The sequence below is a fragment of the Caenorhabditis elegans genome, chromosome III (genome assembly GCF_000002985.6).
Source record: "Caenorhabditis elegans chromosome III".
Taxonomy (NCBI): domain Eukaryota; kingdom Metazoa; phylum Nematoda; class Chromadorea; order Rhabditida; family Rhabditidae; genus Caenorhabditis; species Caenorhabditis elegans.
Window position 1 is genome coordinate 9927179 of NC_003281.10, and position 12931 is coordinate 9940109.

The 12931-nt window shown below is 35.4% G+C and overlaps 3 protein-coding genes and 3 non-coding genes across 6 annotated transcripts; 3 read left to right on the forward strand and 3 right to left on the reverse strand.

The window, feature by feature from the left end:
- Window positions 1–590: 590 nt before the first annotated feature.
- ttr-2 (Transthyretin-like protein 2) lies at window positions 591–1826 on the forward strand (the record flags this gene model as incomplete). Its single annotated transcript, NM_066802.7, has 3 exons — window positions 591–744; window positions 1041–1195; window positions 1640–1826. 3 exons carry the CDS (start codon window positions 591–593, stop codon window positions 1775–1777), a joined length of 447 nt encoding a protein of 148 aa, NP_499203.1. The 3' UTR covers window positions 1778–1826.
- A 72-nt stretch (window positions 1827–1898) lies between these two features.
- ttr-1 (Transthyretin-like protein 1) lies at window positions 1899–3235 on the forward strand. The gene is made up of 4 exons (NM_066803.6): window positions 1899–2005; window positions 2204–2273; window positions 2321–2478; window positions 3038–3235. Exons 1-4 carry the CDS (start codon window positions 1925–1927, stop codon window positions 3197–3199), a joined length of 471 nt encoding a protein of 156 aa, NP_499204.1. The 5' UTR covers window positions 1899–1924; the 3' UTR covers window positions 3200–3235.
- A 1984-nt stretch (window positions 3236–5219) lies between these two features.
- On the forward strand, window positions 5220–12534 carry dec-7 (Defecation cycle abnormal dec-7). Its single transcript, NM_066804.7, has 16 exons — window positions 5220–5369; window positions 5717–6151; window positions 6330–6431; window positions 6571–6858; window positions 7064–7126; window positions 7192–7295; window positions 7343–7697; window positions 8235–8455; window positions 8498–8711; window positions 8758–9326; window positions 9841–10067; window positions 10120–10299; window positions 10390–10737; window positions 10816–11109; window positions 11696–12062; window positions 12113–12534. The coding sequence occupies exons 1-16, from the start codon at window positions 5238–5240 to the stop codon at window positions 12369–12371; spliced, it is 4158 nt and encodes a 1385-aa protein (NP_499205.1). The 5' UTR covers window positions 5220–5237; the 3' UTR covers window positions 12372–12534.
- K03H1.17 lies at window positions 6882–7029 on the reverse strand. Its single transcript, NR_052658.1, has one exon. It is a non-coding gene; the product is annotated as an Unclassified non-coding RNA K03H1.17 (non-coding RNA).
- Window positions 8143–8292, reverse strand: K03H1.16. Its single transcript, NR_052659.1, has one exon. It is a non-coding gene; the product is annotated as an Unclassified non-coding RNA K03H1.16 (non-coding RNA).
- On the reverse strand, window positions 12501–12521 carry 21ur-13400. Its single transcript, NR_052660.1, has one exon.
- Window positions 12535–12931: the final 397 nt, after the last annotated feature.

Below are 12931 nucleotides of genomic sequence, written 5' to 3' on the forward strand. Positions count from 1 at the left end.
TTTAATTTTCGGGTTCAAAATTGGGTTTATTAGCTAAATTAAAGTGTTTCTGAATCATATAAAAAAAGTTTCATGAAACAAAAATATCGGAAAAATGAAAATCCCCTTTCACTTTTTGAAAATTTGAGAAACAAACTTTTATTGTGCATACATTCTTAAATTTTAACAGTCTAGACTTTAGCAGTCTCCAGTCTAGACTGCCGTTGATTTTATAAAAAAATAGCAAAATTCCAACTTTATCACCCTAAAAATTGTTTACTAATGACTTCTTGTCTAAATTATAAGTGATTAAATACTAATTAGAAAAGCATTGTTATTGTTTCTCATTTGCTATCATTCAGAAGTTTTGATACAATTTCTTATTCTTCCCATTGACCCATCAATTTCTCGTTTACTTTTCAACAAACAGTGACCAAGGTCGTCGTTGTTTATTACACAACACATTTTGAATTGACCCGACAGAGAGAGAAAGAGACCGCCCATGATATCACATTGTACTGTCGCACTATTTTTCTTTCATACTTTGTGTTACAGTTTCTTCCCTGTCTGTTTTTAGTTTAGTTCAATTTTAAAATACAAAATTGTTCCAGATGTCTAAATACGCAATTCTCGGCCTTGTTCTGGTCGGCACCGTTGCCTCTTTGGACTTTATCGGTCGTACACAATCTGCTGCTATAAAGGGAAGATTAGTATGCGAGGGAAAGCCAGCTTCAGGAGTTAAAGTCAAGTTGATGGAGTCCGATAGTAAGTTTTAAAAAAAAAGTTTTTTTAAAGATTAAATTGAAATGTTTGATTTTAAAATCTTTAAGAACAGTACTAAACTTTTCCTATTTTTCGAAGTGTCAATTTCCATTTAAAAAGTACCTTTATTTAGGGAATTTATGAGATAAAAAGAATGTAGAAAGTAGGCAGGCACGTAGGCATTTGTAGGCATGTGGGAAGGTAGGTTGTCGCTCGCTGCCTTCCCCTTTAATGGAAAGCGTCCCATGTCCCCATAAAGAGAACGATTGCTATAACCTACTTTTATTATAAATTTTCAGACAGTTTTGGACCTGGATTCCTTGACAGCGATGATAAGATGGCATCAGGAAAGGCTGACTCGCATGGAGAATTCAATTTGAGTGGATCTACCAAGGAAATCACCGGAATCGAGCCCTATTTGGTAGTGTTCCATGATTGCAAGGACGGAATTACAGTGAGTCATCTCACCTATATTTCTTTTTATTTTTTATTATTTCTCTCATATTTCATAACAAATCGAGTGATCTTTTTTTTCGAAATTTCAACTGTTCAAAGAAAACATACACATACGATGCGTCATTTCATCTTCAATTGTACTTTTTTGAATCTTAAACAAAGAGGAATATTACTAAATTTTGGACAAAATTCTAGAAGACCAATTTGAAAAAAAATGTGGGCGAATATGAGATGAATTTTTATGATGTTGTGTTTTTACCAAATTTTGCCCATTTTGGCCAAAAAAAATTATGATTCCGAAGTTTGAATTCTTAGAGGGAAAATTGGGTATGGCTTTAGCTTGGTTCAGTTATACTTCTTTTTGGAGTTTTTCAACTGGAAGAAAACTATCATAAATAATATTTCTGAAAATAACATGACCCCATAATTTCCAAAATTTCAGCCATGCCAACGCGTGTTCCGTGTCAACGTTCCAAAATCGTACACCAACAGCGGAAGCTCTGCCAAGAAAACCTATGATGCTGGAGTCATCGAGCTTGCCGGAAAGTATCCAGGAGAGACCAGAAGTTGCCTCAACTAAACTCTAAACACTTGATTTTTGCTCAAAGTAATAAACAATTTATATAATCAAATTTTGTTTACATGACTCGTATGACACATATAATAGAGTCTGCTTCTAGAATCGTTTCAGTTTTCGCTCAAAAAGTAAGTTTATTTGGAGAAAGAAATGAAAATTGCACTGAGTTTCTTATTTCTAACTTCAACTTTTTCAAATGCTGGAAAAATTGGCCGTCTTCAATCAGTTGCGGTGAGATTTTAAAACGGTTTAAAGACATCTTGGATTAAGCCTATTAACGAAACAGATTAACGAAAGATTCTGCAAAATATAATTTCACTAACTATTTTGGAAATCATTTCTTCACATAAACTGTACTACAAACAAAAGGACAAACAAATTGTTTCCATAATTCAATTTTCCCCTATGCCGTCATTAATATTATTATAGGTGAGCGGACAATTAAACTGCCTTGGTAAACCGGCAGTGGGAGTACGTATCGACTTGATGGAGTCAGACAGTGAGTCACTATTAAAAAGTTAAATATGGAACACATTGAAATTATAGATAATGGTGAAGAGACGGGAATTATTGATGACAATGATTTTATGGGATATACCTATACTGACTCGGCTGGATTCTTTAATATGAGTGGTTCAGAAGTTGAGATTTCTGGTATTGAACCATATGTGAACATTTTTCATAAATGCAATGATGGATTGTCGGTAAGTGGGAACTATTCTTGAAAATTTTGGTTTCGTCTGTTCAGTCTAAAAAGTTTTTGAGTCGTTCTGAAAGGCCGCTGTAGGGGGCTTTATCTGAAAACTATTTTTAACAGGCTTTACAGGTTTGTATTGAAAACCGTAGAAAAAATAATTGTGTCCTTGTGGTAGAAAAATAGTCTGGTTCGATGTGAAATTTAAAAAAAACTATGTGTAAATTGTATTTTACCTAGATATTTACCTAGATAGACGGCAAAAGTTATGGCAGAAAATTTTAAAAATTTGACAAAACGTTGCAAAGTGGCTAAACGTTGGAATGAAGTTGCCAAAAATTGACATAAAATTGAAAAAGTTTGGCTTAAAGATGGGAAAGTTTAATAGAAATGTTTGGCTAAAAGTTGCCAAAATTAGGCAGAAAAATTTCAAAGTTAGGCAGGAAGTTGTCGAAATATGACAGAAAATTGCCAGTATTAGGCAGAACTTTGCGTATTATAGGGTCGTGGAATTTGGAAAATTAATTTAAATTGAACTTCTATAACCCCAAAAATTTCAACAATTGCAGCCTTGCCAACGTCAACTCCGTGTCGACATTCCAAAATCAGCTACAGCTTCGGGACCTGCACCAAATGAAACATTCTCTATTGGAACATTGGAGTTATCTTCTCGAAAAGTAATTGGAGAACGTCGTAGCTGTGCATATCGAAACCTGACACAGACCTCTTAACCTTTTAACAAGTGATAATGAACATTTTTGTTAGTTAGCATGCAGTTGATCCCAAATGTACATAAAGCAATCCATTTAGTGATAAGAGCAAGCAGAGGTTGTTATCACTGGAGGGCAATGCTGCCAGCCTGCCTTCTGTTTTTACACCGTTTACAACCGTCTCTTAAATAAATTTTGCGAGAATCGAAGGAAACAATGCAGCTGATTACGTATCATTTGAAACCTTTAAAACGGTCCGAAACCCTTGTAGAGACGCAGACGTTGAAGTTCCCGCCCATGCTGGTACTGTAGCCATTCAGATTGAAAACTCATCAGTGAGTACTTTTATACGTTCACCGAGACTCGTTAAGCTGATTAAAACTATTCGGGGCGTCTCTCTGTCACTCATACACTCTCCATCAAATTGCCATTCCGATTCACATAAAAACTTGTACTTTCTTATTTCACACTCCCCTACTGCCTGCTCCTCCTTTTCTTGATTTTCAAGTTTTTATGACCCTCTATTCCTCGAACACTGTCTTTGAAAATTATACTTTATTAAATCTCAAAACATCAGTTTGACAATTTCCTTTGATTTTTTGATTTTGAATTTCAAAAGACCAGGGTTACTGTAGTTCCTAAATTAGTCAATAGAATGTAGCTCCCGGCTGGAAAATCAAAAGAAATTTAGGCCACATGTGTATTTGATTATTTTTCATAGAATACACTTAATTGTTAAAATAAACTGTTGATTTTCAATTAAAAAACATTTTTTGGGGTCGGTATTATCCATTTTTGTGGTTTTTAGAGGATATTTTAAAGTTTATAATATTAATAAAGATATCTGAAAATTAGTCTAGGAATAAACTCAAAAACTTTTTGGTTTAGTTTTTACCAAATTTCAATTTTGTACCAAAATGCACCTGATTTCATTGCTTTCTCAGAAAAATCCAGAGAGTTCTTAGTGTTTGCTGTTAACTTATTTTTTTAAAATCTTTCCTAAAAAATATTTTCATAGGAGTTTCAGACAATTCTGAAAGCATACAATTTCTTGTTTTGAAAGTTTTTTTTTCAAGTTTTCAAAGTTTTTAATTTTGCTGAAAATCATCAGGATTCATGTTGTCGTTAATAGAAAAAAGCATGTTAAAAGTTAAAATTTAACACTATGTATTTTAGAAAAAATCAATGTTCTTCAGTTTTTTATTATACAGTTAAAATTGGTTTATATTTTCAATAAATTTAGAAATTGAACACATATTCTCTCAAGAACACTGTCATTACGTGCAACTAATGCCTAAACCAAAATTATAGTTCTTATTTAGGAATTAACAGCTTTAAAAAGAACTTATGCACTTTATGCCATAAGTCAGATTACGCGGAATCCGGAACATTTTTTTGCAACATTTCTAAAAGTACAACGCATTATCAAATGTTGCTAAATTTCCTTTGTATCTGAAAAATGCATAAAAATTTTATTTAAAAAATTTCATTTAAATTAAATCAAGTTAACTTATCAAATAAGCTTGACAGTGTAACGATTTTTTATAGAAAAAATTTCAAATGTTCATAACTTTGAAGTCAATTTTTACAAAGGAATATACGGAACGAAAGAGTCGATTGAGAGTCAAGACTTTCTGAAACTGCTGGAACTGTTAAAATTACGACAGAATCCAGATTTCTTGGTTGCAGATTGAAAAAAAGTGTTCAAAAAACGTTTTATATATTTTTTGTTACTCTATGAGTTCAAACCGTGACTTTGGTAATTCAAAACTATATTTCATCACTTCTACCCTTATTTTGCCCTGATCTTGTTCTTTGAATAGTTCAATTACTACCTCACAGTTATGATCTGATATCAGTTTCAAATTGAAACTACCTGTTTTTCACCACTCTTTTTCTATTGGCGAGGTAATGCCCGCTCGTGACAAAACTTACCTTCTAATCAATATAAAAATTATCGGGTTTTCACAATGAAAAGTTTCAATTTTCCGTCATTCTTCCATATCATATTGACCATCTCTCGTACAAACTTCAGTTACAGACACATTTACACGGCGACATGTGGACGGCACGGCACGCGGTAGCGTTGCTCGTTGTGCTCACGTACGCCTACTCATCCATTTTACCACCTGGGACCACGTTTGTACAGTCGATAAGGGATATATTCAGGTTTCAGGAGCAACTGAAAAAGGTACGATAAAGATATAGGGAAGAATTATGAATTATCAATAAGATTTAATTTTCGAAACTTCTAATACTTTTCCATCCCCGGGGAAAAACTTGAAGGGGAATATGTTTTAAGCATCAAATATTATAATTGACTGTGGTTTCAATTTTGAATTTTTAAAAGTTTGAGTCAACAATAGCCTTTAAGAGAGAAGCAGAGACAGCATCAAGTCCTGGTATTGAAGATGCATGCCTTAAAACTAACTATAAGTAGGCATTTTTGTACCTAGACGGTTGCCCTACGTCCTATTCGTTGCAAATAACAAACTTAAAAATTCATTAACTAATTTCTAATGTTAAAAAAAATTCCAGGAAAACGTTGAAGATACAATATGCTCCGAAACACCTCCAGAAAGCAGCATACCAAACCGAGATGAACTTCTCGAACTCATACGAAAATCTAAAATTGAAGATCATAAATTTGACGAACACGTTCGCAAAAAGCGTCAACTATCCCGAATAAGTTATCAAGAATATCTTGATAACCTCGGAAAAGCTGATTATGATGTTCGAATTGAAGAAGGATGGACAGAAATTTTATATCCATTTGGAACATGGGCTATGGATAAACAACTTATGGGTCAAGCTGGAAGAGAAACACAGACTAATTTAGGATTTGATTGTCCATTTTTTGGTTTTCGATTTAATTATACCATGGTGTATCCTATGGGAATGCTTTCATTTGGACTTCCACCATTTTCTGCTCCACCATGGACTTTTCCTAATCCAGCATGGCCAAAGCAAAGGGTTAGTTAACATGGAAACACTTGAAATATAGTAGATATAAATTTTTGAGTTGAAGAATTTTGGTGCCAGGCAAAAATGCTGAGGGAGCCTTTGATTTTTTAAAATGTTTCCTAAATTTTCCATTAAAAATGATCTAAATTTTCAAGTGGAGCTTCACTCGTAATGATTTGATTTTCAGGATCATTCATTCGTTGCTGCATTCTATGCGGATGCAATGTTCCAATGGATCGGAAATACCAAAATCAGTAATGTTTTCTTCAGAAGTGTCCATAGACCACGAGTGAGTGATTCAATTGTTTCATATACCGACCACCCTCCCTCTTATCACATTACACTTATTAACATTAATTATTGATTTTATAACCGGATTATGAAACCGAAGAAGAGTGCATGGGTAAATAATAAACATTAATTTACAGCTGGACGATGATGAAGTTTACGAGAGAAACAGTCAGACAAACTATGGGGCACCAAACTATCAACAGGCTGGAGCACAATCGGCTGCAAATCAACAGTTTTCAAATCCCAGCCAATATTCTCAGAATTTGAATGCATATTCACAAAATCAACAATACAACACACAACTTTTACAACAACAGCAACAAATTTATGGGAAAAGGAAGAAAAGGCAGATGCCTGGAAGAGTATCTCAACCGGGAATGGTGGTTGATCCATGGCTTTTGGATAATATTACAAGGCATATTCAGGTTAGAATTTTATGGAAAAGGCGTAGAATATAAATTTTAAGGACATATGTATAAATGAAATAATTTTGAATCTTTAGATTTTTATTCTCTCTCTACAAATTTATTTCCATTAAACCTTTTCCAAACTTGATTGTTTGAGACTGCGAAAGCTAAATATTAAATTTCCCTATTCAATGTCTTTTCTAAAAAGAACGTTTTTTTACAGGATGGATATACCGGAGCAAATGGATTCCGAGCAGAACATGCATTTATTGCAACTTGGTATCGGGTAAGATTTTTCTTTTTTTTTCAAAATTTCTATTAATTTCAATTATTTACCCACCAATTTTCCAGATGGCTCACGGTGGCGCTGCTCGAGCACTTGATGTTTCTCAATTCGAGCACGTCAAGGATTGGCAGAACACGTTTCAAGTCGTACTAGCTTCTGATGAAATTCGGTTTGAACAATTGTAATTTCTCATTTTTTTTCAATTCTAGGTTCCAGAACATTTGCAATTTTTAACTATGCTCGTCTCAATTGGACATCTTCAAATGAAGCAGGTGGTCTTGATGGATTCGGAGGAAAACAGGCTGCAATGGCTGGATTCAATGGTGGAAACGGTACTGGATGGTATGGATTGCCGTATAGTGGAGAAGGAAGATTATGGAAACTTGGTTATTTCTCGAATGTTTTAACACCAGGAAGATGGATTCATAGAGTTGATGAAGTTATTATTCCTGCTGGATGTACAAATGCTTCGAATGGAGGAATGATGACAGCACCACCATGGGGTCCAATGCATGGAGGAATGGCAATTAATGTCTCTGGGCCGTGCTTAAGGCCTGCGGACAGTGTTAAAGTAGGCTTTTAAAAAGTACTGGGCATGTGCTCCGACTAGGAACAAAATGTTATGTTTGCAAAACCCTGTAAACTAGTGGTTTAGTTCAGCTCAAGAGTTGAAGCCTAGCTCTTTTCAATATTTTATCCATGTGTACAAATACGAGTTTGAGTCAAATAATGGCTTAAATTGGATCACACTTAGGCTGAATTTTGGCACTGGCTAGACCATATCTTATCCACGCTTTGAAAATTTCAGATCAATGTTTTTTTGGGTCCTAAAGCATTGCATTCAATTGAAATTAATAAAACATTTATATGCAGTACCTCTGTAACTTATTGCTACGTTTAAAAATTTAGGCAACTACAAGTTTATAGAACTCACGTAATAATGTTCGCTTGAACTAGAGTTGGTGCAGACGGGCAATCGTTTCCATTCCATTAGAATGTTGTCCTTGTTCTTGCGTTGTCCTTGCGTAGACTCCCTCATAGTGGCAGAGCGATTCCCGAGTGAAAATAATCACGGAATGAATCACGGTAATGTGTAATTTTCTTGCAGGTAAACTTTGAAAATTGGCAGACAAGTTGCACCCGTTTGAGCCGAGTACGTGCTCGTTGCATTATGCCAATGTTCCATAAAATTGGACTAGTCCCAATTCGAATGAGTCGTGATGGTGGACAATCTTTCCCATTCTTCGGAAAATTTTATGTAGTGAACTCTGAACGAGCCCCCGCTTCAGTGTCACTCAAAGATTCGGTGGATAACAAAACAAATCGATGGTAAGGGAGACAACTTTTCAGTTAAAAAATTATAATCTTCAGGTACGAACCTTACGCGCAAGAATTGGCACTGGGGTGGCAAGCAATGAATTTGACATGGAACACTGGGGCAAGAGTGGATATTAGTTTGTTTGGATATTGGGAAGACGCTGATCGATCCCATTTTGAAAGAATCGATTACTTGGCAAGAGGGATATCAAATACTGGATCATATTCTTTTAGACCTCAACAGTTAACCAAACAGTTTTTGTTGAGGGTAAGTTCTTCTTATAAGTTCAAAAATCTGTTATACTGCATTTCAGGATGCTTGGCAAAAGTTCCATTTTGGATTTGTGCAAGTTGCACTAGCAGACGCTGAGGATGGTGTCATGTGGAGTAAACCTACACCATTCCCATGGTACCATTTACATGAGTGGGAACGGTATTATGGAAGGAATTGGCCAATCGATATGTGCATTGAATGGTTTGAATATGATGGAAAACGAAACAATTTCCAAATTGATTTAACAACTGACTTTCCATGTCCATGCAAATTACCTCAGGCTATGCTAGATCTTGGAAGATTCATGCCTATCATGGATTGTGATAAAGATGGAGATACTTCATGTCCCTTTAATAAAGGAGCACAACACTGTATTCAATCTGTCCAGCCAACATTTTCTGGGTCTTCACAACAGTGTTGTTATGATTATGATGGCTACCTAATGTTCACTGATGACTGGGAACCAGATGGTGATTACACGACATTCTTCCAACCAGGAACTCCTGCAAGAGCACATAGATATGGTGCAGCTCCTTATAGATTACCTCCATTTATCCCGACACTTTCAAATTATCAATTGGATTTGAATCCATACAGAACATGTTGCAAGTGAGTCAGAGTTTATTGAGATTTTTGTATTTACTTCATTAAGTTTTATGGTGAAAGTGTGTACAGTTAAGACATTGAAAGTAAATGTTATAATAATAACAGTAACTGAAAATTGGTTTTGGTAGAATTTCGACAAATTTGTTGGCGTCGTTTTTCTTTTGAAATTTCACTTTCTTCCAAAAAGTTTTTGATTTTGTCGTAGACTATACGAGATTCGGTCAATTAAAAAAAGTATGGCAGTTTTCTGTGATCTTAATTTTTTACGGATTTTGCTGAAAATCATCATGTATTTTATCTAAATTTATTTTCACATAAAATGAATATAACCATCTACATTTAAAAAAATTACATTCTTAATATTATCAATGGAAATCTACACTCCCGGGAACTAAATGTGAATTTCCAAAAAAAAAAGTAAAGTAACACTTGTGTAATACGTTTCTAGAGTTATGCCACCCTATAAATTTTTAAAACCTTATTTTCTTTTCTACAAGATTCACTGAACAGTTTTTAGATACGCTGATCATTGTGAATTCTACTATTGGCGTCGTATGACAAACGGATGTCAAGATTATCGGGCACCCGCAGCTGGTTATATTTACGGAGAACCACACGTTATAACATATGATGGAATTCGATATACAATGCCAGGAAAGGGTTATTACGTTCTTACAATGTCAGATAGTCCATATCATAAATTGATGGTTCAAGTTAGGCTCGAACAACCTGATGATACACTTTGTAAGATTTTCGTAACATTTCCTGAGAGTTACGTTTGTTTGATTTTCCTCAGGGCACGCACATGTAAACGCAACTGTAATAACTGGAGTCGCTGTTCAAGAGAATGATAGCTCAATTGTACAAGTTTATGCAAGAAAGCCAATGAGAAGATGGAGATATAGAACTGATGTTTATGTGGATGGAACGAGAAGATTCTTTGATAAACCACATTGGAAACATCAACAATTCAAACGTGAGTAATGGTTTCAAACGTACATTGTTACATATCTTCAGAAAAATGAAAAACTCCTGCAAAAGTCGATTCAACAATCTAAACTTTCAGACCTTGACATCCGCAATCCACTGCAAAACATGAATCAGTCGGAAATTGTTATAATGTTAAAGTCCGGTGTAGGAATTCGAATCTTCGAAGGTTTTGGAATGTTAGATGTAATGGTTACGCTTCCGCCAAGTTATAATACAACATGCCGACCTGGAGAATCTCTTTCCTCATCGTTAAACGCGCCACGGGGGCAAAGGCGATGTTACACCACTTTAGGGCTACTGGGAACTTATAATAATGATCCGGCGGATGATTTAACGACTCCGTCGGGAACAGTGACAAGAGTTCAGAATCCAACGACAACGGCTTCTACAACTCAGATGATATATGAACAATTTGCATCATTTTGTAAGTTCTGACCTCGAGCGGGTGGAATGTCAAATCTTGATTGAAATTTTAAAAAAAGCAACTAATCTCTCTTTACAGGGAAAATCGATGGAACAAACGATAAAATTGGAGGAGTCCTATTTCAGGACAAGTTCAAACCAATTTACAATCCCCTTCTCTTTGCTGAATCTGATTATCGTCCTGTCTATTGGCCCCAGACAATTGATATGAATGCTTCCCGAGTTTTCACAATGGAGCAAGTTGTGAGCACGTGCCAGAATAATCCAGAGTGTGAATATGATTTTATTATGACTGGAAGAAAGGAAGTCGGATTGACAACTCTTCGAAGGCAGAAGGAATTCTTTGCACTTCAGAAGACTGGCAGCAAGCAGTGTGAGTACCAGTGGTGTGCGGTAAATCTCAAAATTTGCCGAGCTAAGCAAATTCAGCAAATCTGGTTTTCTAATATTTGTAGGGCACGGCGAATTCGGCAAATTCTGCAAGTTTGCCGTGCTTAACAAACTCCAAAATATTTGATTATTTTTGATGTTTTTTGGAGCACCAAAACTGCTGATTTCTAATTAAACATTAAAAATGTAATGCCAAATTTTTCATGTGTGCGGAATATTTCGAAATTTGCCGGGCTCGGCAAATTCGGCAAAATTGCCGCACGCCCTTGGTGAGCACCTAGATAAAGTGAAAAGTTAACAAAAAAACGGATGTTTTCGGATGTTTATTTTCGTGTCATAGCACTAGAGCCTCACGGCAGTACATATTTAGAAAACATAGTTCCATGTGAAAAATATTCTTAAATAAACATTAAATTTTGAAGAAACGCTAAAAACTGGGAGTTGTCGACTCTGCTAAATATTTAGCATACCCACATTGGGTCTGCTAAATATTTAGCATACCCATCTTGGGTCTGCTAAATATTTAGCATACCCATTTGGTCTGCTAACCTGATTTTCTTTTTTTCCAGTAATATCCTGTGGTCCACTTCTCAAAAAAGAAGGTGTCGTCAAAACTCCACCGGCTGCAAATTATTTGGACGGGGACAAAGTTGTATTCTCGTGTAAACCAAAATACTACATTCACGGAGACATTGAACGTGTGTGTAGAAACGGGACATGGTCTCCGGGATGGTGGGCGTGGTGTAGAGATCGAAATTTGGAATATGCACTGAAATGGATGACTGCTTTGTTATCAATATTTGGAATAAGTTTGATATTTGTGATATTCTTCTGCATTCTGTGGAATATTAGGAAAAAGAAACAGGCTGCACATGCTGAAAGGTTACAACTGAAGGAACAATCTGATCGATTGAATAAATTGGAAAATGAAAGAATGTAAGATTTGCTTTGTTGTTCAGAATTTGGAAGACTATGGAAAATTTCAGATTTGGAACCTCTCCCGAAAAGACTCCGTTAATTGAAACTGACTTTCGTTCTAATTTCAATATGAATCAACCTTCCCGACCAATTCCATCTCAACCTCCAAGCTCTCAGTATAGCCCGCCCGTTTTCGCTGCTCCGCCGCCACCTTCACAACCGACTAGACTTCCGACTTATACAAATGCGATTTCACAACAACAACGTCAGTTCGAACCACCACGACCGCCACGAGGGAACATGAGATTTGAGACATCGGCAATCTGAATTTTCGCATTATATAGAATCTTGAACTGCATGAACCAATTCTGTATGTATCTATTTTCTCATTTTATTATTTCAACCACTTTCTTATCCAGATCTCAAAGATCTTTTTTTAAACTAATTTGTATTATTTTTTCCGTTATTTGTCAATGAATTTTTCTTCTAATTTTTTAATTTTTTAATTATTCCATGAAACAGTATCAAAGATACAACAAAACCTTAAGTCGATATGATTGCTAAGAAACAAGTTTAGACAGTATTAATAACAGAATATAGGATTTCCTCTCTGGGTCTCGCCACGAACAATTTTAAATGGATGTACCTTATGGCATAATGCAACTGTAACAATGCGCGGATGCTTATAAAATAAATATGTATTTCGTAGACCCTGCTTGGAAACGATTGTGTGTGAATTTTCAGTTGTAAATCTCCGGATATCCTTGTCAGATTTGCACTGAAAGTTTCAAAGGGAGAACGGACAAACACTATCACCAGTTTATTTAGGCAAATACTCATTGACTCCAAAATCATTGACTACCTGTGCTCATTGCCTTCCTGTTCTC

Excerpts from the sequence above, each read along its gene's own strand:
- ttr-1 (NM_066803.6), top strand. The coding sequence starts at position 1,925 with ATGAAAATTGCACTGAGTTTCTTATTTCTAACTTCAACTTTTTCAAAT. Across the intron at positions 2,006-2,203 it reads GCCGTCTTCAATCAGTTGCG|GTGAGCGGACAATTAAACTG; the intron begins GTGAGATTTTAA and ends ATATTATTATAG. Across the intron at positions 2,274-2,320 it reads CGACTTGATGGAGTCAGACA|ATAATGGTGAAGAGACGGGA; the intron begins GTGAGTCACTAT and ends TTGAAATTATAG.
- dec-7 (NM_066804.7), top strand. The coding sequence starts at position 5,238 with ATGTGGACGGCACGGCACGCGGTAGCGTTGCTCGTTGTGCTCACGTAC. Across the intron at positions 7,127-7,191 it reads TTATTGCAACTTGGTATCGG|ATGGCTCACGGTGGCGCTGC; the intron begins GTAAGATTTTTC and ends CCAATTTTCCAG. Across the intron at positions 7,698-8,234 it reads GGCCTGCGGACAGTGTTAAA|GTAAACTTTGAAAATTGGCA; the intron begins GTAGGCTTTTAA and ends ATTTTCTTGCAG.